The 26438-nt window shown below is 37.9% G+C and overlaps 1 protein-coding gene across 9 annotated transcripts in view; it reads right to left on the bottom strand.

Moving 5' to 3' along the window:
- The window catches only part of slmapa (sarcolemma associated protein a), an 84411-nt gene that overhangs the window by 23230 nt on the left and 34743 nt on the right, over positions 1 to 26438 (bottom strand). For 4 of the 9 annotated variants that reach the window (XM_085274614.1, XM_085274612.1, XM_085274615.1 and 1 more), the window contains 9 exons: positions 12518 to 12554; positions 6013 to 6075; positions 4983 to 5078; positions 4545 to 4616; positions 4313 to 4453; positions 4086 to 4223; positions 3542 to 3710; positions 2728 to 2778; positions 601 to 774 (listed from right to left, as the gene is read on the bottom strand). In XM_085274614.1, coding sequence (XP_085130740.1) covers positions 601 to 774; positions 2728 to 2778; positions 3542 to 3710; positions 4086 to 4223; positions 4313 to 4453; positions 4545 to 4616; positions 4983 to 5078; positions 6013 to 6075; positions 12518 to 12554 — 941 coding nt within the window. Of the gene's footprint in view, positions 1 to 600; positions 775 to 2727; positions 2779 to 3541; positions 3711 to 4085; positions 4224 to 4312; positions 4454 to 4544; positions 4617 to 4982; positions 5079 to 6012; positions 6076 to 12517; positions 12555 to 24070; positions 24304 to 26438 lie in introns of those variants that run through there. The other 5 variants (XM_085274616.1, XM_085274619.1, XM_085274617.1 and 2 more) reach the window with 3 other exon arrangements.

Here is a 26438-nt window from a genome sequence, read left to right as displayed (position 1 = left end):
TAAAAAAAAGAAACGGAAAGGGGAAAAAATCCAACACATTTTGGACCACTGTGGGCACCAATTTAGGAGATATTGTGTCATTACACAGTATGCAAACCCATGAACAGAAAAAGCATTGATCGACTGGCCCAGAAGGCAGTGTTCAGTTGAATCCTGAATCCTGCCAGAGGACAGAAACCAAACCAAGCACATGATCTCCTGGTTGGAGTAATTAGAGATGGCAGATTTGAACGGGATTAAGGTCACTCTGCACTCATAAATTACTAGGTAAAACTAGTTCCTCACTAAGAGGGTTTAAAGGAGTGATTAAAAAAATAAAATGCATTTTTAAATTAGAAAGTGTTTGTCTGTATCCTAAAATAAAGATCAATGTTAAAAAAAATAAATGAATAAATAAAAAAATAAAAAAAATAAAAATCTAAAAACTTGGGGAACCCCCCCCCCCCCAAATAATATCAAGAGCAAATTATTCCCTAAATGCTTTTCTAATTATTTGTATTACAATAGCATTTTGTTTTGTTAATTCTGTGAAGGAAAACCTTTTTAAAAAACAAGCCTAGATATAAATTAAATAGTTTATTATTATGATAATTAAACTACCATCAGCATCTTCATCTTCCCCAACTGCACCATCTCCATCTTCCCCAACTGCACCATCATCGGTGTCTGTATCCTCCTCATCATCGTCTTCCTCCTGGCTCTCGCGTATCTGCTGTGTGGAATCTCTGTCCTCGACAAGCTCCTCTACTGGTCCGTGGGGGACAGTGACGACATCTGTCATGTGACCAGATCAGATATAGACGATTTTGTCGAAATGTCACCAGAAATGTTGAGCACAGAGTCTAAATGATGGCGGGTTCCGTCATAAGGTGATTACTGTGGCGAGGTGTGCAGTGAGGCAGTCACCCGCAGCATTCATGTTCAGAGTGTCAGGCATTCAATGACCAGAAGTCAATCAGTGACCAAGGCTACTTTTCCCCCCACAGGAAGAAAAACAAAGCAGTGGACAGTTTGGAAACCAGAGAAACAGCCCAGATTATCCAAAAAGCCCCAGAAAAAAAACTTCCATCACTATCACCAGTGGATATACCGACCATCGAGCTATTTAAAGGACATGAAGCCTTGTACAAATCCTACGGGCTTCACACAGAGCTGAAACTGAAGGTCACATGAAACACTTTGGCTTCAAAAGACTTTAGAATCAGAATCAGAATACTTTATTAATCCCTAAGGAAAAGATGTACCCCTGAACAATCATTAAAAAGAAAACGCTTTAGGCGGTGTGACAACAATACCTCATCAGCCTTTTACGGCTGAGGGGTAAAAACTACTAATTTAACATAAATTAAAGTTCAGATCACCAGAGCCACAGCATCAGCAAACCTTTGGTTGTTTTAGGTAAAATATTTACTCGCCTTAGTTTCACGTCATATTTTTTTACCTGTTCGTCAGAGACCCACTTTCACATTTCAACTCCCAGTTTCAGAATGTACCAAAAATAATAATAATAACCCTATCTCGCTCACTTTTCTCCAAACGACATTTTTCTTCCTCTCACTATCTCACAGCAAAGTTAAACCAAACAGCTCAAGCTGCCATTTAAGGGCGTCATCAAGCTTCCCCTCCATTTCTTAATGGCATCAGAAGAATCACAGCTGAAGAGTTGAGAAACAAACAAAGAAAGTTTTTTGCTCAAGTTGCTCAATCAATTCTGAACTCGCCTCTATTCCCTCTATTCTCGTTGCCTAGTGCAACATCTTACATCAGCTGGAATCATTGTAGAGATATATGTAGTTACACTATAAAACTGAGCTGCTTTATTGGTGAGCGAACCGTAAAAATCTCTGGAAAATGACCACAACGTTTTTTTGCACAAGAACCCACATACCGTATGATGGATGCAGCTAGTGTGCGGTGCCTTAATCCCCTAATTTGTTTTAACATGCAGTGTAAAGCTTTACTATTTGTTTACTTATTCAAATAAGTCATAACTGGAATAATAAGAACAACCTTTACAAAGTTGGAAATATTTGCTATATTTCATACTGTAATAAGCATAAATGATGCTGGTCCTACAGCTCCCATTTCTGGTGACTTATGAGTTAGTCAATAATGCTGCAGGGTGCGCTCATGTGCAGCCACTTTTCATATAATAGGTCTGTATAAGAGGAGAGGGCTGCAACTGAGCCTGACAACCATGCCCAATATATTCTCCACTGATTTTCAAAACTGGATATATTCCTGATAAATTATTTTAACTTCCTGTTAACCCCCCAGTAATATTGCTGTGTAACATCGTATTTCTATAAGTAACATCACCTAAAACTAATTATTATAAACCTTCCTAATATTTGAAAACTTAAATTTAGGTCATTTTATCTCAGTGTTTATGTTTCTGATTATAAACGTGGAAAAAGATGACACTTTCTGAATACTCTCAGGACTTATTTGAACGCTTCAGTTCCTGCACCAAGATATAAACTACCGGAGGAAATGGAAACCCGAAGGCTGGATGTCATGCTACCATAAACAAGACGAAAACAGAAGACACCCAGATTCCCGTGACAGACAGATAGAAGTTCAGTGATAAGAGCAGCAAGCAACAGGAAATTACATGGAAATCATGCAGGAAGCTGTCATGCATCATTAGTGGAGGCTGAGGAAGTGATAGAGATACACAAACAGACGGTGATGCAGATGACGCAAACCCAGGACATGTGGACTCACCCAGACTGTTGTTCTCTTTAATGCTTTTCTCTTGTAGCTGTTCTAACCGCACTGTAAACAACAACAACAACAACAACAACAAAAGCAGAGAGAAGTGTTGACTGACAGGAAGTCCAAGCACAGGTCGAAGACATGATCTGACCTGCACAAGAGGCGCTATGTTATTAAAGTGACTGGCGTAAAGGGATCACTATGCCAGCGGGTTAAATAGGACAGTGTGTTTGCTCTGTGTATAGTTGTAAAGATGCAGATGATGCAGATTGATCACCAGGTGACTGAAAAACCATCATTTAATGTATCCAACCTATCATGAGTTTAACCAGGTCATTCAGTACAAAACTGAAATTGGCTATGATGTTTATAAATATTCTAAGTTACTGGACCACAAAGTACACGAGAGGGCTGGCATTTTTTAAGCTGCGAAAAGGATTATGACTAGAGGATGAGCATGTTATTAAAGCACAGGTAAAAAGGAGACCTTTCATTTGTTATAAATTGTTTTGACCAGCCACCTGTCTCATACTACAGTAATATGACCTCCTCACAATTTAGTCAAAATACACTTTTTGTCATTTTCTCCATTAACTATTGCAAAACAGATCCAACATCCTAATCGGATGCCTAAATACACTCAGATGTCTAATTGCAAGTAGCAGATCAACTCTGAGCTCCTCCTGAATGAGAAGTTGCTGTCCAGTTGCTTTTATTACATTTTGGGATCAAGCTTTGATTTACGCAACCATATGATTGGATTAAGCGTCCAAGTCTGTGTAATGCCACATGAATTGAAGTGTGCGCGCGCGTGTGTTTGTACCCTGCAGGGCAGCGAGCCTCTCATTGGTGAAGTCATTGTCTGCCTGCAGAGCCTCGATGCGAGCCTGGAGAACCTGCTCCTTCTCCTCCATTTCCTCAATCCGTAGTTCCAACTCCCTCTTCTCTGTCGCGCCCCGCTGAGTGAGCTCCTCTTGTCTTCCCTCTGCAGCCTGGAGGAGGAGAAAAGGACGTAGGAGAGGTTAGCCAAAGGAAGGAACAGAAGAGGACAAAGACAAGGGTAAAAAAAAGTGGAATAAGGAGGGAAATGGGGAGAAAGCAAATAGAAAAAAAGATTATATGCTACATAAAACACAGCTCCCATTTTTGATAAATAAGGATTATTCTGAACTATAAATAATGCAAAGCTGCTCTAGCAGAGTCTAAGGATAAAACACAAAATGAGCTTAAAATGAGCACAGATTCCCTCTACTGAATTTGTAGATAATTTTATTCTAAATATATCTCCCAAAAACACATTTAAATAAAACTTGTTCTAAAATAAAGTAATGCTGCAGGAAAATAAATAATTTTTCCTTGACGGTTACCTTAATTTTGTCAGTGAGCTCTTTGATCTCATTAACGGCCGCGTTGTACTTGTTGGCGAGCTCCCTCAGCTCCTCCTGACTCCTTTCAGACATCTCCTTCAGGTGGGTGCACTCGTCCTCGGTGTTACTGAGCGTGCGCTGCACAACAGCAGAGATGGCACCAAATGTTAAGCTTAGAAATTTTAATTAGTTTCATTCTGTGCATACCATATACACGTGTATTGTACCTCCACCTCTGACAGCTTCCTGACCACCTCAATCTTCTCCTGCAGAACTCTCCTCAGAGACTCCTTTGCCGTTGTCTCGTAGTTGTGTTTGTCCTCCTGAAGAGCCAAGAGTTCCTTACGGATCCCTTCCTCTGTCTGGGACTGAAAGAGAATTTTAAAATGCGATGATCATTTTAACTTTGCTTTGATTCATTGTAGAAGTATGCAGCCATTTTTTTATGTGTATGTATACCTTAGAGTAAGCTTGTAACTGACTGCCCATCACCTCCAGCCTGGAGAGAAGACGGTCCTCATCAATCAAAGCCTGTAGGAGACACACACTTAGTTTACAGCAGTCCTTATCACATTAGATACCATCTATAGATGAAAACAACACAAATTAGTTTAACTAATCGCAGCGTAGTGTACTAAATGACCCTGATTAAATATGAGCAGTTAGATATGATGTTGCAAACTCGAGGTGAATCCAAGTTCACAACTCTATATAGGCTCTATTATTAAATAACCAATGAAAGTGCTGTGCCTCATTTTGTTGTGCTCATATTTGTGATTTGTGGGAAACACTATACTTATATGTTACTAAAAAGACTAAATGCTGAGCTGCCAGAAAGCATGATCACAGCTGCACTTGTTCCTCAACTTGTGAAGAATGAAACGTGTTATTTCCTACCTGCCAGCTGCTCTCTGAGGCCTCCTGAGTGGTGGCTAACAGACGCTGCAGAGTGGCTAACTTCTGCTCCAACATCTGCTCTCTGTGTAAGGCCTCCTAGAGAGTGAGAGGGAGGTCGTCGATGAAAAATAACTCAGCACAAACAAAAGCTTACACAGTTATTTATGACAATGTCTGATTTTTATCCACTAATATTAGTGCACCAGTTAACTTCAGTTAGCTGCTTTTTCTTTGCGGTTTATTGTAATCTTTGCTTGGAACCTTCCGAGGGAATGAGGATGCAAATTAGTTCTAAGCCAACTCTGGTACAGTGCATCAACATTTATGATAATATTATACATGGTTCCGTTTTTAGCTACAATCTTAAGTGATTGTAGCTAAAAACGGATAATATAAAAATTAAAAATAAAAACAAAACCAGTAATCAGATTTTTTCACTCTTCCTTTAGAAATAATTTAAACATGTATTCTTCATTTCAGTTCTTTGTGCTTTATAGAAAGTTGGTTTTTAGTAATGACCTCTGATGTATGCTTTTCATTATGTAATCTATTTTTTTATCAGATAAAAATTCACATCAATTTCACATCAGAGAAATACTCCTGTCAAGTCTTCACATTACCAATGTTGTCTTGTTAAAGCAGACCTATTCTGTTCATTTCCCAGCTTCATAACTTTAGTCCTTTGGGGTGTAACAGAGTAAGCCTGCATTCTTCTGATTGGCTCCTGTTGGTAAACACAAGGGTTGACCAGCAGGTGGGTGGAGCCTTCAAGCCTGATAACTATATGAAGGATATCCCTCTGCATGGCATCATATAGATGGTGCAAAAACAGCCATAAACCAGCTGTTTAGAGCAGTCCGAAGCCTGAACTTATGGCTCACCATGATTATTTGTATGTGAGCAAGCACCAGTTTAACTGTGTTTGTACATATTTATATAAATAAGAAAATAAGGAGAAGCACAATCACATTTCAGACTCATTATTGTTAGTGTAGTTCTCAAATATGTCCAGTAGGTGTCAGTGTGTTACCTGTAGATACTGGGAGAGCTGGAACAGTTCCTGAGAATACATACTGGGAGTGTTGGCTGCAACCTAAAAAACGAACACAAACACAAACCATGGAAACATGCTGACAGTTGTCTGAGACTCATTCAGCCTTTTGTTTGAATGCAAGGAGTCAATAAACAGCTGAAAAACCAAAGGTTAAAGAGTAAGCTGACCTTAACATACAACAACAAACATACATGAAGACAGAGCACAGGAACAGTGTCCACTTCTGTCTGACTACATCTCTGATCATTAAAACATGACATGAAATATATAATTCTCTGCTTTCATTGACTCACTTTGAGCTTCAGAATTCTCTGAACGACTCTCCGTTAATAACTTTCATTTCAATATCTGTTTGTCAGTCAGTAATGTTTATCTATGCATCTATGCAACTGTTACTGTTGTAGCCACAACTTAATTTTTACCGCTTTCCCTCTGATAATGACAAATTACTTCAGTATCAAAAACGGGTCAGAAAATGAATAATGTAGTGTATTCTTCTTAGTTCTGTTTGTTTTTTTTAAGTTGTATAATTTACAACATATTTATTGTAATTTACTTCTGGTGGCCTACATGCAGTACCTTCACAGCCCCATGCTTTTCCACACTTTAAGCCTGGGTCAGTGCTAAGTTGTGTATCATAGAATGGATGCTAACTATCTGCTACTGACTGCCAGTAGCAAAACATATTTAGCACAAAAAAGTGTTAAAGTTAGTACTGCTTTTCTTTTTGTTGTTGGAGGCTGTTGAATTTAACGAAAGAATCCTTAACGAAACAAATCTAGTCAAATTTCAAATAGGTCTGCGTGATAGCAAGCAAAGTGATGAAAACACTCAATACAGCCTACAAATAACCACACTGACATGTTCAGGTTCTCCAGTCATCTGAAGAAAGATTTCATGTACACCTCATTCATTTCTGTATTTTATGTATATAAGTTTAGATTCGTTATTTATAGTTGGTTTACACAGCTTTGTGTATGTGTGTGTGTGTAATGTGTGTATATAGACACGTGTGTGTGTGTGTGTGTGTGTGTGTGTGTGTGTGTGTGTGTGTGTGTGTGTGTGTGTGTGTGTGTGTGTTTTACATTGCTGTGCTTGAGAGCCACCATCTACCGGAACCAAATTCCCTGTATGTGTCTGCACATATATTTGGCCAATAAACACGATTCTGAAAAGCTCTGTGGAAAATTAAACTTTAAGGAGTGACTGATAACGAGTACTGATAGTGTCCATTAGTGTTACGCTCAGCTGGATTTCTGTTAGCCATTTCCATCTGCTTGCTTCTCACAGACTTTACACTTACACAGTATTTTAATACAGGCAAATAATAAATATGTTCCTGTTGTCAGACAACAGATTAACCATGAAATATCAAAGCCGCATGGTCACCTTTGTATGTCCACAGCTATTCCTGCTGGTTGGTTTTTATAATAGATCTGTGAGCTGGTTTTCTTTTATCCTTGTATATATGTGTACAAATCAAATCAGCATGCCCTTTGCTATCGATGTTTTATGTTTGTTACCAGTATGAAAACATAATGAGGAAAACACCTTTTACACTTGTGGCGCTAACCTACATAAGGTTTAATACATTTATACACACACACACACACACACACACACATATGACTGTGTGTTGAGACCTGGGAGATGTGAGGATCCTGCTTTAGAACACTTAACTATGTTTAAGAATGGCTCAAATGTAATCATAGCTCCTCTCAGGCGTGCTCACACACAAGCCTACATTCCTCAGACAGGTTATACTGAGTCTTTGCTGCTCTGAGGAAGAATCAGAGCAGGGCGAGGCAACAGAGGAAGCCTGGTACAACACACTATGGGTAAACAATTAGTCTGGTACTGCACTGTATGACACATAGAGTTACATTACATTACATCTATATAATGTGTTTAAATAAATTTGTTAAAGTACCATGTGTCTACATGATCACATGTGGTGTGGTACAGGAAACTATAGAAAGGTGTTCGTTATGATATGACAAAGATTTACTCGTTCATTCAAATTACATGATAAATTATCCCTTGTGTGAACACAGCACTGGGAGCCAGCTGTTGCATGCGGACTAATTCAACTAATTGCAAAGTAGCTGTAAAACAAACCAGAGCAACTAAAGCTCGTAATTTCTACTGATTTCATTTTTTTATTTCTTTTTCAAATGGTTGATACCTTATTACTGGAACTTCTTGATACCAGTACAGGTTTTTACATTCTCAAAACGGTCCGTGTTGCCTTACTGAGCATAAATCTGTGCACTTTCCTAATATTTTATGACTATTTGCAAAAAACCAAAACAAAATAAAAAAAGACAAAACTTTATTCTAAGGAAATCCCACTATTAAAAAAAAAAAAAAAAACCACTGATTAAAATCAATATTTTCATATATCTAAAGATTTTACTTTGTGGGAAGCTCAAAGTCTCTTGATAAATTCCAATATTTTTATATGCAGAAATTATCTTGTAGTGTACATACAATACATTGGTACTAGTCAATTTATCAGCTAAACTCTAACAGCAAATTTCCCAATTACAGTACTAAGGAATTTTCCCAATGTTACAACACTGAGGTTAAAGAATCAACCTCAATTCCTTCTGGAACTTTAAAAGAAGTCTATATGACTGAATTTAGCACCTGACTTGTAGAAAAAAAAAGTGTACTTTAAATTGTACAGGGTATTTTGTTTTTGGCTTCATTCATGCTCTTTGATGCCTGTCTGTGTAGGTTTGTGAGACTTCCTGGAACAGCAGCTTTCAGTGTTGCAAATTTTAGCATCTTTTAATTTGGCTTGGAAATTCACCCCACATGGAGAGGCAGATTCCAAGAAGCATGACAGGAATGACCAATATTACTGTAAATTGGGAAAACCAAATTTTGAGTGTTAGATTTGCAGGATTGCAAATCCCACCAAAGCTGGCCCAAATTTAAACCGTGCAACTGTATAAAAGATAATGTCCCGCTGTGTGGATTATGGACATTATCTGTGAAAAGCAGTTTTTACACACAATTCAAACATTAAAACATTTTTTAACCCATCCCATTTAACCCAAACACAACCGGAGTCAAGGCATGTGTGCAGTCACAGCACAGCTCAGCAACTTAGCTGCTTATTCACCCCTTCATCTCTCCTTACCGTGAAGACACAGGAGAAGACTTTAAAGCACACTAAAATAAACAATGGCAAGTCGAGTCACGCAAGTCTGAAGTGTTCCACATGCTGATGTAGACTTTGGTAAAGCTAGAATTGATTTTCATAGATATGAATTTCCAAATCAATAACTGAAATGTGAAATGCTGCAAATAACGGATCTTTCTAGTGAGGGGTTTGTTACGTTATAATATTATTTTATGCCATGTTATACCCCTAATTAAAGATTGTGAATTATTATGTAGTTTGAGTTTGCATTATTCTCCTGAATTAGAAGAAGCTGATAACTATTGCATTAGTTAAACTGATTTGCATTACATTAGACTGCTGATTTATTGTGGATGAATGATATTGTTTTATGATGTTATAAGAAATACTGTTTGCAGAGAGTCATCGCCTTATTTTTCTGATTAGAAGAGAACAGAGCATGCTGGAGTTTTCTGTCCCATCTCAGCAGGAGCAGATAAAACGGGGAGCCAAGGTCGTAGCTTAGGCGCCGTGTGAGAGAAAAGTGTCCATCTCCCACGCGTGTGTTCATTAAAATCATCGTTTGACTTAACCCGGCCGGACCAGTGTTGTTATTGTGGTTTTTTTCTCTTGTCTCCATCCCCAATTTTTGAACTCGTAACAGGTTACAGATAACTTTTCATCTAGAATTGATTCAATTCCAATTCACAAGGTCCCGCATCGATTCGATCCACGATTTGATTCGAATCGGGGAAATTTTGCCTCAGGCAGTCAGAAATATTACAATTCTGATCACTTATCAGTACATATCTATATTTTTTATATCTATAAAAAGAAAGCTGACACTTGTGAGACTTTATCAAAGGTGTGAGCATCACAGCAGATTCCTTTGTGTCAAAGTAACTGAGGATAAAACACAGAAAAACATGAAGGCGGTTTTCCTGGTCTGGGTTTTTATAGCAGATGACCTTAAACATATTGTGCAGTCAAAAACAAAGTGAAGCAGAGCAAAGTTACAGAGGTTTGATTAGAGACACAGCTAAGCATTTTGAAATTTTGCGTAATTTTAAGTTTAAGTTTACATTTGTTCAGTATTGAACAGCAGAAATGAGGCTTTGTTGTCGGAAGTTAGTTAACAAAAAAACCCCAAAAAGAACCAGCAGACTGTAGACTGGTGGGTAATAAGTAAGCGAATAATGCAAAAAACAGATTTTTAGATGGGAAACTATTCCTGAGAGAGAGAAAGAGAGAGAGAGCTCTACATGAAGTGTGATTTTATCGTGGTGGAAGCAAAACAGCAAAAGTAAGAGGAAATTCGTGACGATGTTTATGTGAAGCGAAATGTGAAGCGTAGTTTGGATCGTCTTTGGCTGCTGGTTCAGTCAGTATTGTTTGGAGAGAGATAAAATCTGCAGCTTCAGAATCTAGCGCACAAAGGACGTAAACACAAAGTGCCCGCCAACGCTTCAAAATCAGTGAGCTGTTGGCTTTCAGCCCCGACGGCGTGTCGGCGTACGTGCGTCAGGTGAGAAAGACGACAGCTCACTGATTCGGATGCGTTGGGTCTGCGTTTTATGTTTACGTCTTTGTGCAGAATCAGTGTACCTGCTGTCATTTACTGTTTTAGCTGTTTGGTGGTTGTAGAAATTTTGTGAGGTTTAACCTGAGATTCTGGTATTTCAGGCAAAATAAATTTATATTTAAAAATCGATTCAGGAGTTTAATGAATCGATATAGGGCTGCTCGATTATGGCAAAAATGATAATCACGATTATTTTCACTGAAATTGAGATCACGATTATTTGACGATATTTATTTAACCCTTTAAGACCTACTATAGAACCAAGTCCACCAGAGCTTATATTATTTTTATTTATTTTTTTTACATGCTGTAGTGCCATTTGTGGGAGCATTTCAAGTTGCTATACATCAATACAACTGTTATAGCCCATATTTTAATAATATGTATGCATTAAGTGCATAGTAATTACATAAATTGCAAAAAAGTGCAATAAACTACAAAAAAAATTGAAAATCGCTTTTGTTTTGTTTACATATATTTCTACTTGGAGAAGTTTAAGAGGTTTATCCCTCAAAACTTTAAATACAATAAAGTTGCAAAAAATAGTTTCCCACCACAGGAAATTTATTTTGAGTGTCTTCATAGTTTTATTTTGGAGATACAGCAATTTTTATATACTGCAGGAAAAACAAAAAACAATCCTATGATGCAAATTTGCAAAGAAAACAGCATGTGCATCATTTCACTGTGGGAAGTGTTACGAACAGCTGATAGGAACGGCAAAGCGTGTTTCTGGAATATTATGTTTTTGTTCCTGCAAGCGCTTTTTATGCAGTTTTTGCAAAGCTATATGTGGAACGAAACCGTGACCGAGGACAAGCTGATGGCATCAGATGTAAGTACAACTCCTCCGGTTTCATATGCAAAACAAATTATTGCGCTAGCTTACACGGTTCAGGTTCTACAGGGATTTAAAAATAGTTACGCAAAACGGAGCGTGCTGCTCTGACCGGCTTTAAAGGGTTAACAATGACTTTAAAAAAATAATATAAAATAGTGTGCAACACCACTGAAGTTTTTTTTTGTTTTTTTTAACTCTTTTCAACCAACGGCAGTCACTCTCCAAATAACTTCTGCTTAGCTTTCCGAGCTTCCCTCGGGTCCTCTTAATCAGCGGTCTCCACCCTTTTTTGCGCCACGGACTGGTTTATGCCCGACAATATTTTCACGGACCGGCCTTTAAGGTGTCGCGGATAAATGAGGGAGGGGCTAATAATCGGCTCAGTCATTTTTAATGATCGTTGAACGCCCAGATCGTAATCGTGATTAAAATTCGATTAATTGAGCAGCCCTAAATCGATATCACGTTATCCAAGCCAGAATCGATTTTAATTGATAAATCCCACCCCTAATTATGAATCTAAACAAATAGTTGATCTCCAAAAGCATTGGGACTTCAGTTTAGAGAGGTCACATCCTAGCTCTGAGAACATAACAAATTTCTTTTTAAACTTGAGTGGACAAACATCTAAATGTATGTGAAACCACAGCCTGTACAGTGGCAGAAAAAAGAAATCCTGCTTCTTGATGCACATGAAGGATTTCTGTAATGCTGCAGCACCAACTGGCAGGGATCTCTGCATTCCTTTGTCAGCTGACTAAGTCCACTCTGTGTGTTTAAAGACCACTTATGTGTGTTAGAAATACAAACACACACTCTTAGATGCTTCTCTGAGGTGTAACCCATGTGAGTGAGTGAGAGACACTTTGACATGGGACAGGACAACACTAACAAAAACACGCACACACATACATACTTCTGTTCTTACCTTGTCTATAGGTAGTGGTAATGGAGGCTGGATGACACTGAAAGAGGAAGAGAGGAGAGAAAAAAGTTCGTCACCATAGAAACACCAAAGAGCAAAGACACGTGGAGTAACCACGGAGACCGAAATAAAAAAAATGTTCCTGGAAAAGTCTTGTGACATCGGTTTTTCAGCTCATTTTAATAAAACATTCATTCTATTACGACCAAGTCACTGGCAACAAGGAGTCCATTTCCCACACCTTTCTGACATTTCACCAGGTATAAATCACTTGATGTAAAAAAATATCCACTCAGCAACTGAGCCTTGCAACAATTTTTAGATGGGAAGAGCAGAGGAAAAGACAAAGGAAAAAAAAACCTAACTTTTCAGACTAAAACTTTGGTTATGTTCATAGGTTATTTATGCAACTGGGGAAAAATAAAAAGTGAGCATTTATATATTACATATTTATGTATGTAATTTAATCAAGCAAAAACCTCCAGGTCTGAAAAATGAAGTCAATTCATGAAGAAAATAACTGCAGTCCCTCTAATGGCCACTTAAGGCAGGCTTTTAAAGTGAGTTAGTTGGCACAGACTCACATGTTAAAATGTCTAACTTTGCAACATAAATAATCATGTTTACAGCCTGCAACAAAACCTTTGTTGACAGGAAAGTCCATAAAAGGGTGAAACTAACAAGAAAAGATAATAACCTGGTTATGACCAAGTGTATGAAAAAAATCCCAGTCAGTTATTAGTAGTGGTGGTAGCTGTAATAGCGGTAGTAGCAGTAGGAATAATTATTGTAGTATTAGTATTTTTTTATTACCATTTTTAATAGTTAACCTGTTTTCACACGTTTCACAGCTCACTGAGCTCAGCTAAATGCTCCATCAGAGACTGCACTCAGGTGGGTTTTATGTGACATACACTAATAACAATACTCAGTATCTCAGTGATACTTTTATAGGAAGATGAGTGGATATCTTTTGTTTGTGTGTTTGCTTTTGGAAAGACATGAAATCACACTGTCTAAATTCCTAAGTACCCTGCTATACTGGAACAAAACTGAAACCTAAGAGTCAAATAAATATTGCCATGTGTTACTTCAAAATGGCAGATAACTGGTTTCCTTTTTCTTTTTTTTCTTTTTTTTTTTTATAATATTATTAGTTGACTAATTTAATTCACATACTCATTATCAGTTTCACTTGCAGCCTGAAAAACACTCAGACACATATGTGTTTTTAACTTTTAGTGAACTTGCACTGAATCACACTGCAGTGGCTGCTGTGTATGTTGGATCAGTGTGGTGTGGTTGCTGCAATTACATCAAACACAGTCAAGTCAAGCTTAAGCCTGAGAGGATTTCCCTTAAAGTACAGGAAAAGTCAGAGATTGATGCGACTGTTTTCTTGCAGACAACACCTTGAGGCCAGTCTCAAAAATATCCTGTTACATAAAGTCTGACTTTAATAACATCTCAAACTCACATATATGGACCAATAAAACACCAAACAGTGCATTGAAACGTTTCACTCAAATCAAGTGAGATGTGTAAGCACAGGATACAATTACTTTACTACAGTTTGCAAGGTTCCAAAAAAAGATCACTGTCTGATGAAAACAAACAAACAAACAAACCAAACAAACAAAGTCTTCAAGTAGGCCTGGAAATTAAACATTTTCAGTCAGACCCTGTAAATCAACCATGTAGTTGACTATACAGTTTTGTTAAGGTTATACTGCTATCAGTTGTAACATTAGCTACAGGTAAAAATTTAAGCTAAAATTTGTGTACTTTCAATGAGATAAACTTCAATGAATTCAGAAAATCTAATTTTCTTTAAGAAATAAACAGAAATTAGAGTAGGCAAACATAATAACAGTTTAGAGTGCATCTACTATCCATTTCCTTATTTCCTGTCATGTATAGTTGCAGTGGTAGATGTTCATATCAAACATGGCCAACGTTTCAAATAAAGTCATCTACAGTACTGTGCACCAGTCTTAAGCCAATCATTTCTTTACATTTTGCTAGAAAATGGGAAATGGGCACATTTGAAGTAAATGATCAAGTGCAAAAATAAAGGAAAAACAGATGCCTGCCATTTGTTCTGTTCTGTCAGGATGATCCCACAATGCTTCAATAATGCTGAGGTCCAGTTCTCTGGGGAGGTCAATCCATGACTGATGGTGTTCAGCTGTGCATTTTTCCACTCAGGTGATGCTTTTACTGCATTGGCAGTGTTTGGGATCACTGCCATGCTGAAAAATGAAGCTGTTACCAATCAGAAGCTTTTAAGATGGTATTGCAACAGGCCCATAAGACTGCTGCCACTAATTTTCAGTCCAGTTCTTATGCAATTTGGCATACTTCAACCTTTTCTCCCCTTAAGCCTTTCTATAAAGAAATAAAGGATGGCTCAAGAATTTTGAACACACATGATCCCTGTGAACCAAAAGCTCAGGCTCATGAATATCCTGATACAGTCTCCTCAAGCAACAATCATTGTATTGTGTCTGCTTAGGTAGGTACCCAAAGTCAAATATGTATCTGCACTTTTAATGGTCACTAGGATATAAAAACCATTCACTTGTACTAACCAATTACCATATTAGCCACAATAGCATGTAGACATACCAGCCATACAGTGGAAACTGTCATGACCATCTTCTGTTGCATATGCATAAGCGCAACAAATGATTGGCTCATCTGTTTCCTGTTTTGGCTATTGGTTGGCTTTTTAGAGACAGTGGCCACCATCTTCTATAGCTTTCCATTTAAATTATTCTTTAACAGCATCACTTTTCTTGTAATACCATGGATTTAACTTCGTTATTATAACTGAATTTTTCAGTAAACTGTGGGATTCATATTGTAAAGATATGTAGGACACAGCAGGACATAGCAGTCAGAAGATGAATGCATTCATTTTAAAAAAATCACAAACCAGTGCAATAAATTTGTAGGTTACTTGTTTTAACACTGCACTGCTCCACAGGATCACATTTTTCCATTTCCTTAGGTCAAACCATGCATAATAATATAGTACAGTCACTGTGAGTCGCTTCCACTGCTCTCTGTGTTGCATTAATTAAAAAACACAGTAGTTTTGACAGGAGCTGAATGAAGAATAAATCTAAACCAAAACCACAGTGTGAAACCTTCAGTTGCTGCCCTGCAGAAACAGGGCCTCTGTCATTTTGTGCAGTGTTTACCCAAAGTACTGTAATCTTACAGCACAGCAAGGTCATGCAGGTTTGTTTGAGAGACAGTGTGGAGATTACGTAGAAACAGTCACAGTTCAGGAATGTAAATTCAACTCTGGGCAAAAAAATAACTCAACACTGTTAATGTGTCACTACTCCCTGCAGAAATGTAGAACGCAGCAGCTCCTTTAACAAAAAACTCACGGGTCGCATGAATTCTCATGACAAAAACACATTTTACAAATCAATAATTGGTTGTTTTTCTATAGGAGACAAGAACAAGCTGGACTTCAATACATTTCCTCTTATAAAAAGGATTGCAGCACACACTTCAGCTGAACATACTTATAACTCCAACTCAAATTTGCTTGGTTACTGAGCTGCATGTAAAATTCTGCTCAGAAGAATGAAGATGCAGAAACTATTGTACATCGATTTTATCAGTTAGGGGCAACTCAAAGTAACAACAGGTGCACTGAAGAAGCCACAAAACAACCATGAACAAGGGAATGGTTTAGCCACAGACCACTGCTGTCTTACAACAAAAATAAAAGCCAACAGTTTTATCTTCACTATTTTTAGGCAACTTTCTTCTGGATGGCAGTACCTCACAAACTAATGAGATGACAATACACGACCAGAAATCTGCAGTGAATAAATAGATGGGTTGAGAAAAGCACTTTCATTAACCTCAGTTTGTACATAAGGCCAAAACTGCAGGTCAGAAAAATAATTACAAGCACTTTAAAAGGTTAAGGCAGTGATTTAAAAGGATTTTTGTACATTTAGGACCAGCAGAGCAGGTTCTCTGCAGAGATTAGAGCAGGGGTGCCCAATCCCGGTCCTCGAGAGCTACCGTCCTGCAGCTTTTAGATGCATCCCTACTCCAACACAGCTGATTCAAATGGTTTGATTACCTCTTCAGCATGCCATCGTGTTTGGCAAAGGCCTGATAACAAGCCATTCATTTGATTCAGCTGTGTTGGAGTAGGGATGCATCTAAAAGCTGCAGGACGGTATCTCTCGAGGACCGGGATTGGGCACCCCTGGATTAGAGCAAACAGCTTCCACAGAGCCACATCGTCAATCACAGTAAACACCCAGTACTTTATGTTGAGTTGGGCGTTTTCATATCAGAGCTCCACTGCCTGCTGATCACATGACACCCAGCAAGAAGAAATGGAAAAACTGCAATCCTCCTAAATATGTCATAACATTAGATATTTTAGTCTTTCATACAGTATTCCATGTTTCCTCTTATCTTGTTAAAATCTCCTAGTCATATTTTTAAACTGGATACCAGCAAATAAGCATTGTAACACTTGTACGCTGGGCACTGGCACTTCCAGAGGACTCTTGTCCTGAAGGGATGATGATTCTTCTTCACTGTGTTGTTCCAACAATTTGTTCCTGCTGCATTCATTCAGTCACAGTGCTGTCACATTTCTGTGCATAACAGCTGGCAGCAGTTCTAGTATTCAGATACCATCTTCACATCAGCACTGCTCATGCTAATGATTGGGGCGACCGTGGCTCACGGGGTTAGGAATCGCATCTGTAACCGGAAGGTCGCCGGTTCGATCCCCGGGCTCTCTGTCCTGGTCGTTGTGTCCTTGGGCAAGACACTTTACCCTACTTGCCTACTGGTGTTGGCCAGAGGGGCCGATGGCGCGATATGGCAGCCTCGCTTCTGTCAGTCTTCCCCCAGGGCAGCAGTGGCTACAACTGTAGCTTTCCTCCACCAGTGTATGAATGTGAGAGTGAATGAATAGTGGTATTGTAAAGCGCTTTGGGTTCCTTGAAAAGCGCTATATAAATCCAATCCATTATTATTATTAGCCTTTTGCCTCTCTCTTTACCCATACATAACAGAAATATGGGTTTTTGTGATAGTTTGTAGGTTTGGATTAATGGCTTGTGTACAGTGAAGACAATGAGGTTTCTTAGATACAACAGAACATTATAATCCATCTTCTTCATTTTGACCATTTGAAACCCTGATCCAGGCACCAAAAATGTTTAAAAAAAACAAAACAAAAAACAAACAAACACGTAAATAAGCCAAGATAACTGTCCTTTAAAGAAACTACACCTTCAGGTCATTAAACTGCACTGCTTGCAGTTTTGGCACTTACATTTTTTGTACGTTTTCTCTTTTGCCAATTCATGACCAAAAAGCCTTTTTTAATGAGAGTTCACATACCAAACTTTACTACAGTTTTTACTTGTTCCCCTGCTTGTTTTACAGAGAAGAATATTTTATGTATCAGGGGATATTTTGGGCATGTTTTGCAAGAAATTTAAATATAAAAAAATAAATATGGGAATTCCTGTTATACAAGTCTGTTTATGGCAACATAAATAGACCTTGAATCATTTGCTAATAGGCTGTTTGTTGTCATTCAGCTACATCATGCTAGCAGATTAAGCCTTTAAAGGTGAGCAGACACCTGTTTTCTCAGGTGTGATTTAACATTTTTCTATTCAAGTTCCTACAATAAAGGCAAGTTAAACTCAAGTAAAGTTAAACTGAGGAGTTTGTCATATTTCAGGCCTGCTTACAAAACAAAATGACTACATCAGAAGTTAATAAAGGGTGGTCTCTGGCTGTGCAGCTACCCTTGGAAAAATGGATAAACTTTTCTAATGGTCGTCAAACCATGTCTTTATTGATATATACTGAGAGGTCAAAACTCATCATTAAGAGTAAATGTCATCTTCATAGGGGAAGGAGTTAACATCATCACAGTTAAGTTTGCAGTTACAATGTGTCTCTCCAACTAATAAAAACACATCTATTTAACTGATTCCATTCATTTGGATAATTGGGGTACATTTACTTCAGCTTGAAGGCATTTTATTTATCAAGTTACCAGAAAGAACAAGAAAAGATTGCTATCCACTCAATGCCAGGAAAAACAATTACTTTAAACTTTTCTTCTTTCATTGGTATTGTTTTTTTCTTTTAATTGTATTTCATGTAATTTACTTTATTTATCCAAGAAAGTTAGGAAATTATTATGTCACAGCAGCTAAAGCAAATAACTCATAACAAAAACAACACAACTGAAAGTCGAATAGCTCATTAAACTAAATATTATCAATAACGTAAAAACAATTATAAAAAAAGAGCATGACTGAACAGTAAAAATACAGTATTTAGATAAATCTCTTAATCACAATCTGATTAAGCAATTATGCCTTCTCTTAATAAGCAAATAAAAAAAAAGTACAGTAAACATGCAGGACAAAAATTTATTGTACAAAGATAAGGAAGGATCAGAGGCCGGTTCAGGGGATTCAAGAGGCTCTGCAGCAGTTATTTACAGCAGATTCTGACTGCATCAAGAAAATTACTCATTTCCAGTCATCAAATACTGCCTGCACAGACCAGACCAGCATGGCTCCAAAGCAACACATTTTTAAAAAGATGGAACAATATCTACGCCATCACATGATCTAATTTCACAGCTCTTCAACTGTGGCTCACAAGAACATCAAGTCTGCCTACACGGACACACAAAGTGCAGAGCAGAGCAACAGGAAAACAAAAAGGCTGAGTGTTTTGCATGCAGTCCAGCAAAAGGCTGCCAGTAGTTTCCATCTGCAGCATACTCACATGTTTTTAAAACAGTGCGGGAGAACATTTCATTCTGTCACAAACATAGCTCTACATGGTCATCTATTACTTACTAAAATATGTCTGCAGCACAGACTATTAAAAAAAAAAAAAAACACACACACAAAAAAACCCAAACGTGGTTGAGGGAAATTCTGGATCAAAAGACTGCTTTTACATCAAAGTTTTAACAATTAATTTATTAGTGGGACATTTTTTTTTTTTTGCAAAGTAAACAAGGAAGCGTAAAAGCCTGATTCATTGATTCCTTCTTTTCTGTTGTTTCTTTATGTTCTCGTCAATATTGTGCTATTTTATTATACTATAAAAACAGTCCTCGCAATTTAAAGCATAGTCTTTTATTGAAAACTCAATCTTTTGTTCACCTTTTTTCTTTTAAAGGGGATTTTGTAGATTTGTTTGTAGATTTATTTGAATTTATTTAAGGTGAAACTAGAGATAGATCCATTGATTAGACATTCGGCAGCAACACAATTGTACGTTTAAAAACAGTTAATAACACCAGTTAATAACATTCTCAAAGTGGGAGTAAATAGCATAGAGAGGTGTGACACAAGAGTTTGAACTGAACATTACGAAATGTTATCTAGATAAAGAAGTCAGCTGCAGGATAACAAAACTGACATTTTATCTTGACCAAAAACTCAAAACCATCCTCTGCTCACTTGGGCCAATCAGTGGGATGGATCCGTCCACGATTATCTCAAGTCTTATCATAGATGTGATGGAACAATTCACATAAAATGTTACAAGACAAAATAGTTGATAGGTGGATTTCTTTGGTTCAGTGATAGATAGGGATGGGTATTGATAAGATTTTCACGATTCCGATTCCATTTTTGATTCTGTTTAACGATTCGATTCTTTATCGATTCTCTTATTGATTCTTTTTTTTTTTTTTTTTTAAAGGAGAACACTAAGGTCGATTAGCTTAGAACTTTGTTTTATATCTTCTCTTTGAACAAGATAGAAATTTAGGAGTAACATGGCCTTACAAACCCAACAGTGAGATCTTAAGAGATCCAGCCTATGGCTCTTCAATGGGGTGTCACAGGGTCCCCAAGAAAAAAAATTGTAAATGTAAAATAATAAAATAAATATTCTCCTGTAGCAATAACAAAGTATAACATAAATTATTCTGTAGCAATTACAGAATATCCAGTAATGTCCCTGCCTACAATTAAACACATTCACTTACCGAAAATCGGGGCATCTGCTGTGACAAATGGGTTCAAGCCTTTTACCACAAACTTAGTCACTGCTCGGTGACATTCATCTATCCTGGCCTGAAAGGAGACGCTACCAGACTGCAGCGAGAACTGCCAGCATCTGAGCCAGCCAGACTCTGTCTGTCTCTCTCATCATGGTCACCTAAATGCACAGTAATGGCAGGTTTTGTAATAAGGCAGATTGCGCTAACATAATATGCACTGTTAGTTGATTATTTACCTGCCGCATTAACGGGGGAGGATGTGCAAACGTTACCGCTACTGCTGGTTTGAGATTCACGAGTCCGGAGCGGAATTAAAAACACGACATTCATTTAAGGTCATCGCGTGTTTTGTGAGCAAATGCTTTTGCATATTCGTAGTGTTTCCTCCCTTAAATGAAATGTCTACTTGCAAGTTGCCCTGTTGTCATCCGTTCTCGTAAAGTATAATCAAACTTTTGAGCGTTTGAGCCGCCGTGTTTCCTGCCAGGTAAATGACGCTCCGCAACGTGATGACGTAATTTGGGGCGACTGGAATCGTTAAGGGAATCGTTTGCAAAAATGGCAAACAATTCCTTGGAATTGAAACAGTGGGAACCGGTTCTCAGCAAGAACCGGTTTTCGATACCCATCCCTAGTGATAGAAAAAAAATGTATTGTACACACAGCACTAGGGCTGGGCCATATTATACCGTTCACGGTAATACCGGTATAATGTTAGGCAACGATAGGAAAATGAAATATCGCGATAGAATGGGAGTAAAACGCGCATGCGCAGTGCCTTTGTTTTCATACGCACATGGCCGATTGTTGAGTGAAACAGATGAACCAGAATTGGTTTGTAAAAATGGTGCAACTTCCGTGATGTGGAACTGGTTTGGTGTTTGTCCGTCAGATACACAACAAAGCACATTTTTTTGCAGAACATGCAAGCGGCCGTTCTAAGATGCTCTTAAATCTGGGAGTAATCTGGGTCCTAAACTCCGTATTCTTCAGGTCAAACAACACTGCAGCATCACTTAGAGTTAAAAACTGTCTAAATTCTTTCATCTTTAATAAAACGATCAGCATTGCTGCTTTACCAGGTGTAACTATAAAGTTTAACTTCCAGGCATCCATGAAAACAAAAGTTATTACATTTAACGGAGTTAGAAGTTAGCAGGAAGCTAGCGGAAGTTAGCTCGCTAGTTTCGCTAGTTACCTAAGCATGATATTGCATGTTCTGACAGAGATTTCTGAAAAAATTCAAACGTACAGCTCTGCTATCACTTCCAACATAAATGAAGACAGGAAACTAAACAGCAGTGACGTTTGTAGGGTTACTGAAGTTTGGCTAGCTGGTATATAATGATGTGCTACGTGATCGCTAGCGACACAGCTATGTTAGCATAACATAAACAGTGAAGCTGGAGGACGAACACTAACACTTTTCCACTTATAAAAGTTAACGTGAAGGTTCTTCATGGTTAGAGACAAATGCAATCGCATGGCAGGATGCTGTAAACGGACCAAACTTCAGTCAGGAGAACAACTGAGATAATCCATCCACAATACGAGGTTAGTCATTAATATACTGCAACAACATGGGAATAGAGCAGCTGCCAGAGAATTCAACATTAATGAATCAATGGTACAGAAGTGGAGGAAGCAAGAAGAATGAGTTTAATAAAGTTTGATTTATCTGACTGCTTTGTTTCGCTTAATGTGCCTTATAATCCCGTGCACCTTATGGTCCGAAAAATGCGTACTGCACACTGCAGTTTAATGTTGCAAAGCACCTCTTTTTGACTTCAGTGGATATTATACATGGTTATGCTCAGGATATGTCAGCCCATTTCTACTGGAAATGCCTTTTGGTTAAACTTTCAGCAAGGAATTTGCATTTGCACTGTTACATTTTTATAAAGCTTTAATGTACATAAAAACCAGCTTCTTGTTTAAGTGAAAATAAATGGAAGGTTGTCTTTTTGCGCTAGTAATGTTGTGGAGTTGTATTTTGTCTCGCATCAATTATATCGTCGGTTATATCGTTATCGCAAATTTTCAAATATATATCGTGATAAATATTTTTGGCCATATCGCCCTGCTCTACACAGCACATTTCTCTTCCACCTCTAATAGGTTTGATATTGCTCTTCATCTCTGTTGCACTGGCCTTTTGATATGTCTCACTGGTGTAAAGCTTCCAAGACCCATGTATTTCCACTGTCAGTGAAGAAAAAGAAAAAAACCATTGGAGTGGTAATCCCATTTTTTTTTTGTTAACCATAAAAAACGTCAGGAAAGTATTTAAAAATACTAAACCCCTGGCCTCAATACAGTCCCCCTAACCAGCATTTCACCGCAGGAAGTGCAGGCAATAAATTTAAACTCTGGGCCTCCAACGGGCTTAAAAGGATTCCAGATCAGGAGGACAGCATCAGGAGATTAACCTTAGAGATTACACTTTTGATAATGAGCAGGTTGTTTCTGAAGCGATAATGTAAAATGCCAAGAATAAAAAAAGTATAAAGAAGCTCTCTACACAGCTGCCACATCAGCTTTAAGAAACCCAACAGTGACCTGTACAAACAACCAATCAGGTCCCTTTTTAGATTTCCAGCTTTAGTTCATTTTAGTTTTGTTGGCAACATATAGTCCAATTTCATCTCGAGTGGTAAAACAAATAAAAATACTGCACACAAACATTCAGTATCCATTTAACCACAGCCTGAGCGGGCTTTTTAAAAAAATGACCAGAGTTTAATCAACAAGTCTTGCTGCACATGTGTTAAAATTTATAGAGCAAACATTCCTATGCGAGTTAATATGGAACTAAAACTAACAACATCTAGAAAATACTTCAGTTCCAGTACTCTGTAACAATGCTGGCATCCACACACCAGGAACAGCAATGACTTCACTGAATTTTAATATTTTGCAAAGCTAGTTTTAGTTTCCACCAATTACTTTTTACACACACAGACTTTAAATGCCTGTGGTTCCCAGGTATAATATGTATTTGGAAGGGCTCCATCTTCATCACCTTAAACTGCAGCTGGTAACTGTATTAGTTGTCCTTGCTGCCTATCCCAACCACAACCAGCATCAAGTGGAGAACTGGCTCATGTGCGCTGAGGTCATTAACAAAACAACACAAAACAATGCTACCCGCAGACCAAGATGGTGGATCTGAAGTCTGTCTACGAGCTGAGAAATCAAAGATGCATCTAATTAATAACTGTCACAAACAATATAAACTATTATTCATTAATTTATAAAAGAAAGCACAGGTTGGTCGAACGGTCACACAGAGAGCCACTTCCCCTGTCACCACCACATACAGAAATTCAATGAGAAACACTGAACAGATACAATCAGCAGCTGCAGCGACACACTGTTGTTTAGACACAAACTTTAGGTCATGGTACTATTTGACTTTAAAGCTCTGTAAATATCAGAAGCATGAAAACAGTCCGACCAGTGTTGCCCAGAAACCTGCCTGAAATTCTGGACCTCAAAGACCTTACCTGGGAGGTATTCTCCTCGTACGTCAGGTAGTGATTTGTCACAGGCCAAAGTTCACCTTTCAGCTAATACCTCACCCTGACTATTCTGAGAAATGCCTGCCCCCCTCCACAGCTTCTAACTTTTACTTCATTTCTCTTCTGGTTTCAGAGGAAGCAGCTGATTCTTCTCTACTTTTCCACGGAGCGCATGAAGTCTAAGACTAACTTGCTTTCTTCGTCTCTCCGCTCCTCCCCTCTGAACAAACAGCTGAGTTTCTTCCTTTAACTTGTGCAAGGTACTGTAGCTCCACCCCTCCTGGCACTCACTGTGAGGAAACACTCCTCTCTGCTGCAACTATGACTCTTCACTACCTTTATCATCTTGTGGGAGGTCAAAGGTAGCCTGGATAAATCACTTGGCAACTGATTTATCATCTTTAATCCCAACCTATTTTTGAGCTGACATTTTATTGTCCTGCTCACCTGGCTGGAAGAGCAGTGAATCTGAAAATGAAACACCCCCATTAACCACATGACCACAAGTATGTGTGAGTGTTTTACGGAAATACGGACAGCAGTAACAGACTGATAGGGGAAACAAAGAAGTACTATTGTTGTGATCAAAACAATGACACGAGACGCATGCACAGGCCAGACTTTAATAATTCATAGCTCAATGTTTACCTTATAAAATTAACTTTCATTATTTTAAAGAAGTAGTTCAACAGAGCAATGCAGGAACACTAACACACAACTTGCTCGAATTTATTCTTTGGATCTGTATGTGTTTTTCTGTGTCTCACCACATAAACAATATTGTGGGAAAAAATGACTTCACAAAGGCAGAAAACTGCTGATCCTCACTTACAAACATTTCTGGCCACAAGTCATCCAGTGAGGTCACAACAGGTGTTTTAGATTAGATGGAAGACCGAATAATAAGGAAACACTCCCACGTTGTTACCTCCTATTTTAAATGAACTATAATTGAAGCGGCTCCAGGGAGCTGTGCTGTTCAGAGGACTTTATGGAGACTTCTGAGCATCAAACAGCAATAAAACTCAATACATTTTCATTGATCTATAAAAAGTATTTAATATTATAGAGAAAATGTTTAGAGTAAGAGATGACGGCTAAATAGTTATCAGTAAGTGGAAATGGATACTGCTGAAAAATACTTATGGGGAAGCACAAAGTCCAGTCCTGTGCCTCATATGTTTTATATTATATAATAATGACATTGTCAGTTATCAAAACTACTTTATTTGTCAACAACACTAATTTACATCACTGTGGGCAAAGTCTAGCACAGATTATGTAAACAAAGTTTTCACATTACTAAAAATTTTTTATTAATGTTTATTTAGTGGTTGTTTGAAATTAGAAATGCAGTATCAATGTGGAGAAAGGGGATATTAAATAAAGATGTAAATCTGAAAATGGTTCAGTTTGGGGAGTATCTTTAAAGGGTTATAAGGAGAGTGGAGTTCATTATATAGATAAAGATGTTCATAAAATAAAATTGAAGCATAGTTATGGTTATGAAACTGTCGTTTTTCGTCTTCTGTGCATTTTCTTTGGTCTTTGGGTTTTTTAAATGAAATTTAGTTCTAAACGTGCTGCTATATAAAAAGTGTAATTTGCCTTCTTTCTATTTGATTAATTTCTTTCTTGTGGACATTTGTCACTATCAAAGTTTTCAAAGACCCAGCTTTGGTTTAATGTAAAATTGCAAACACAGTAACCATCTTTATAAAGCTGTAGGCAGATCTCCAGAAAGCTAATTCTAATACCAGGGAGCTGAGACATTCTTCAGCTATTAATAAATCTTCTGACATCCCTCCCCTTCAGCAGCACTCTAGAGACAGAGTCCAACTGTTAGTTAAATAAGAAGAGCTGTTTGATTAAAGGAAATGGTTAAAAAAAAAAAAAAAAAAGAAAAAAAAAAGTGAAATTTGACCTGTTGGAGGTAAAAAAAAAAAGTCAAATGTGGTCCTGAGACAGAAGGTAGCATCATTGCTCTGTAAGTCTATGATGCCGTAATTGTTTGTTTTGTTTTTGTTTTCTTTCCTGCCTGTCCCGTTTGGTTCTTTTGCCATCAGAATTATTGTCTAAAGGCAAAGAAAGATGCCCAACGGATTTACTTTGCCAAATGGACAATCCCGGCCTTGCCGTATTGGTCTATTTGATTCACCTTTGCTTTTATTGTTTATTTTATTTTCACTTGCTACACATGGGACAGACATGACTGGGGGAAAGAAAAGGGAGAGAGAAAGAGAGGTAGGGAAAGAAAAACAGCGGGGGAGAGGAACTATGATAAAGGGCAAAAAACAAAAACCAACACAACAAACAGACAAAAAATGCTGTAATTGTTCCCGTAATATTCCAA

Source organism: Mchenga conophoros, linkage group LG5 (assembly GCF_057382185.1).
Source record: "Mchenga conophoros isolate Kocher_MC1m ecotype Shallow Benthic linkage group LG5, M_conophoros_male_GT1.1, whole genome shotgun sequence".
NCBI classification, from domain to species: domain Eukaryota; kingdom Metazoa; phylum Chordata; class Actinopteri; order Cichliformes; family Cichlidae; genus Mchenga; species Mchenga conophoros.
Note: the sequence above shows the minus strand (reverse complement) of the source record. Positions and strands in the feature narration are given on the sequence as shown.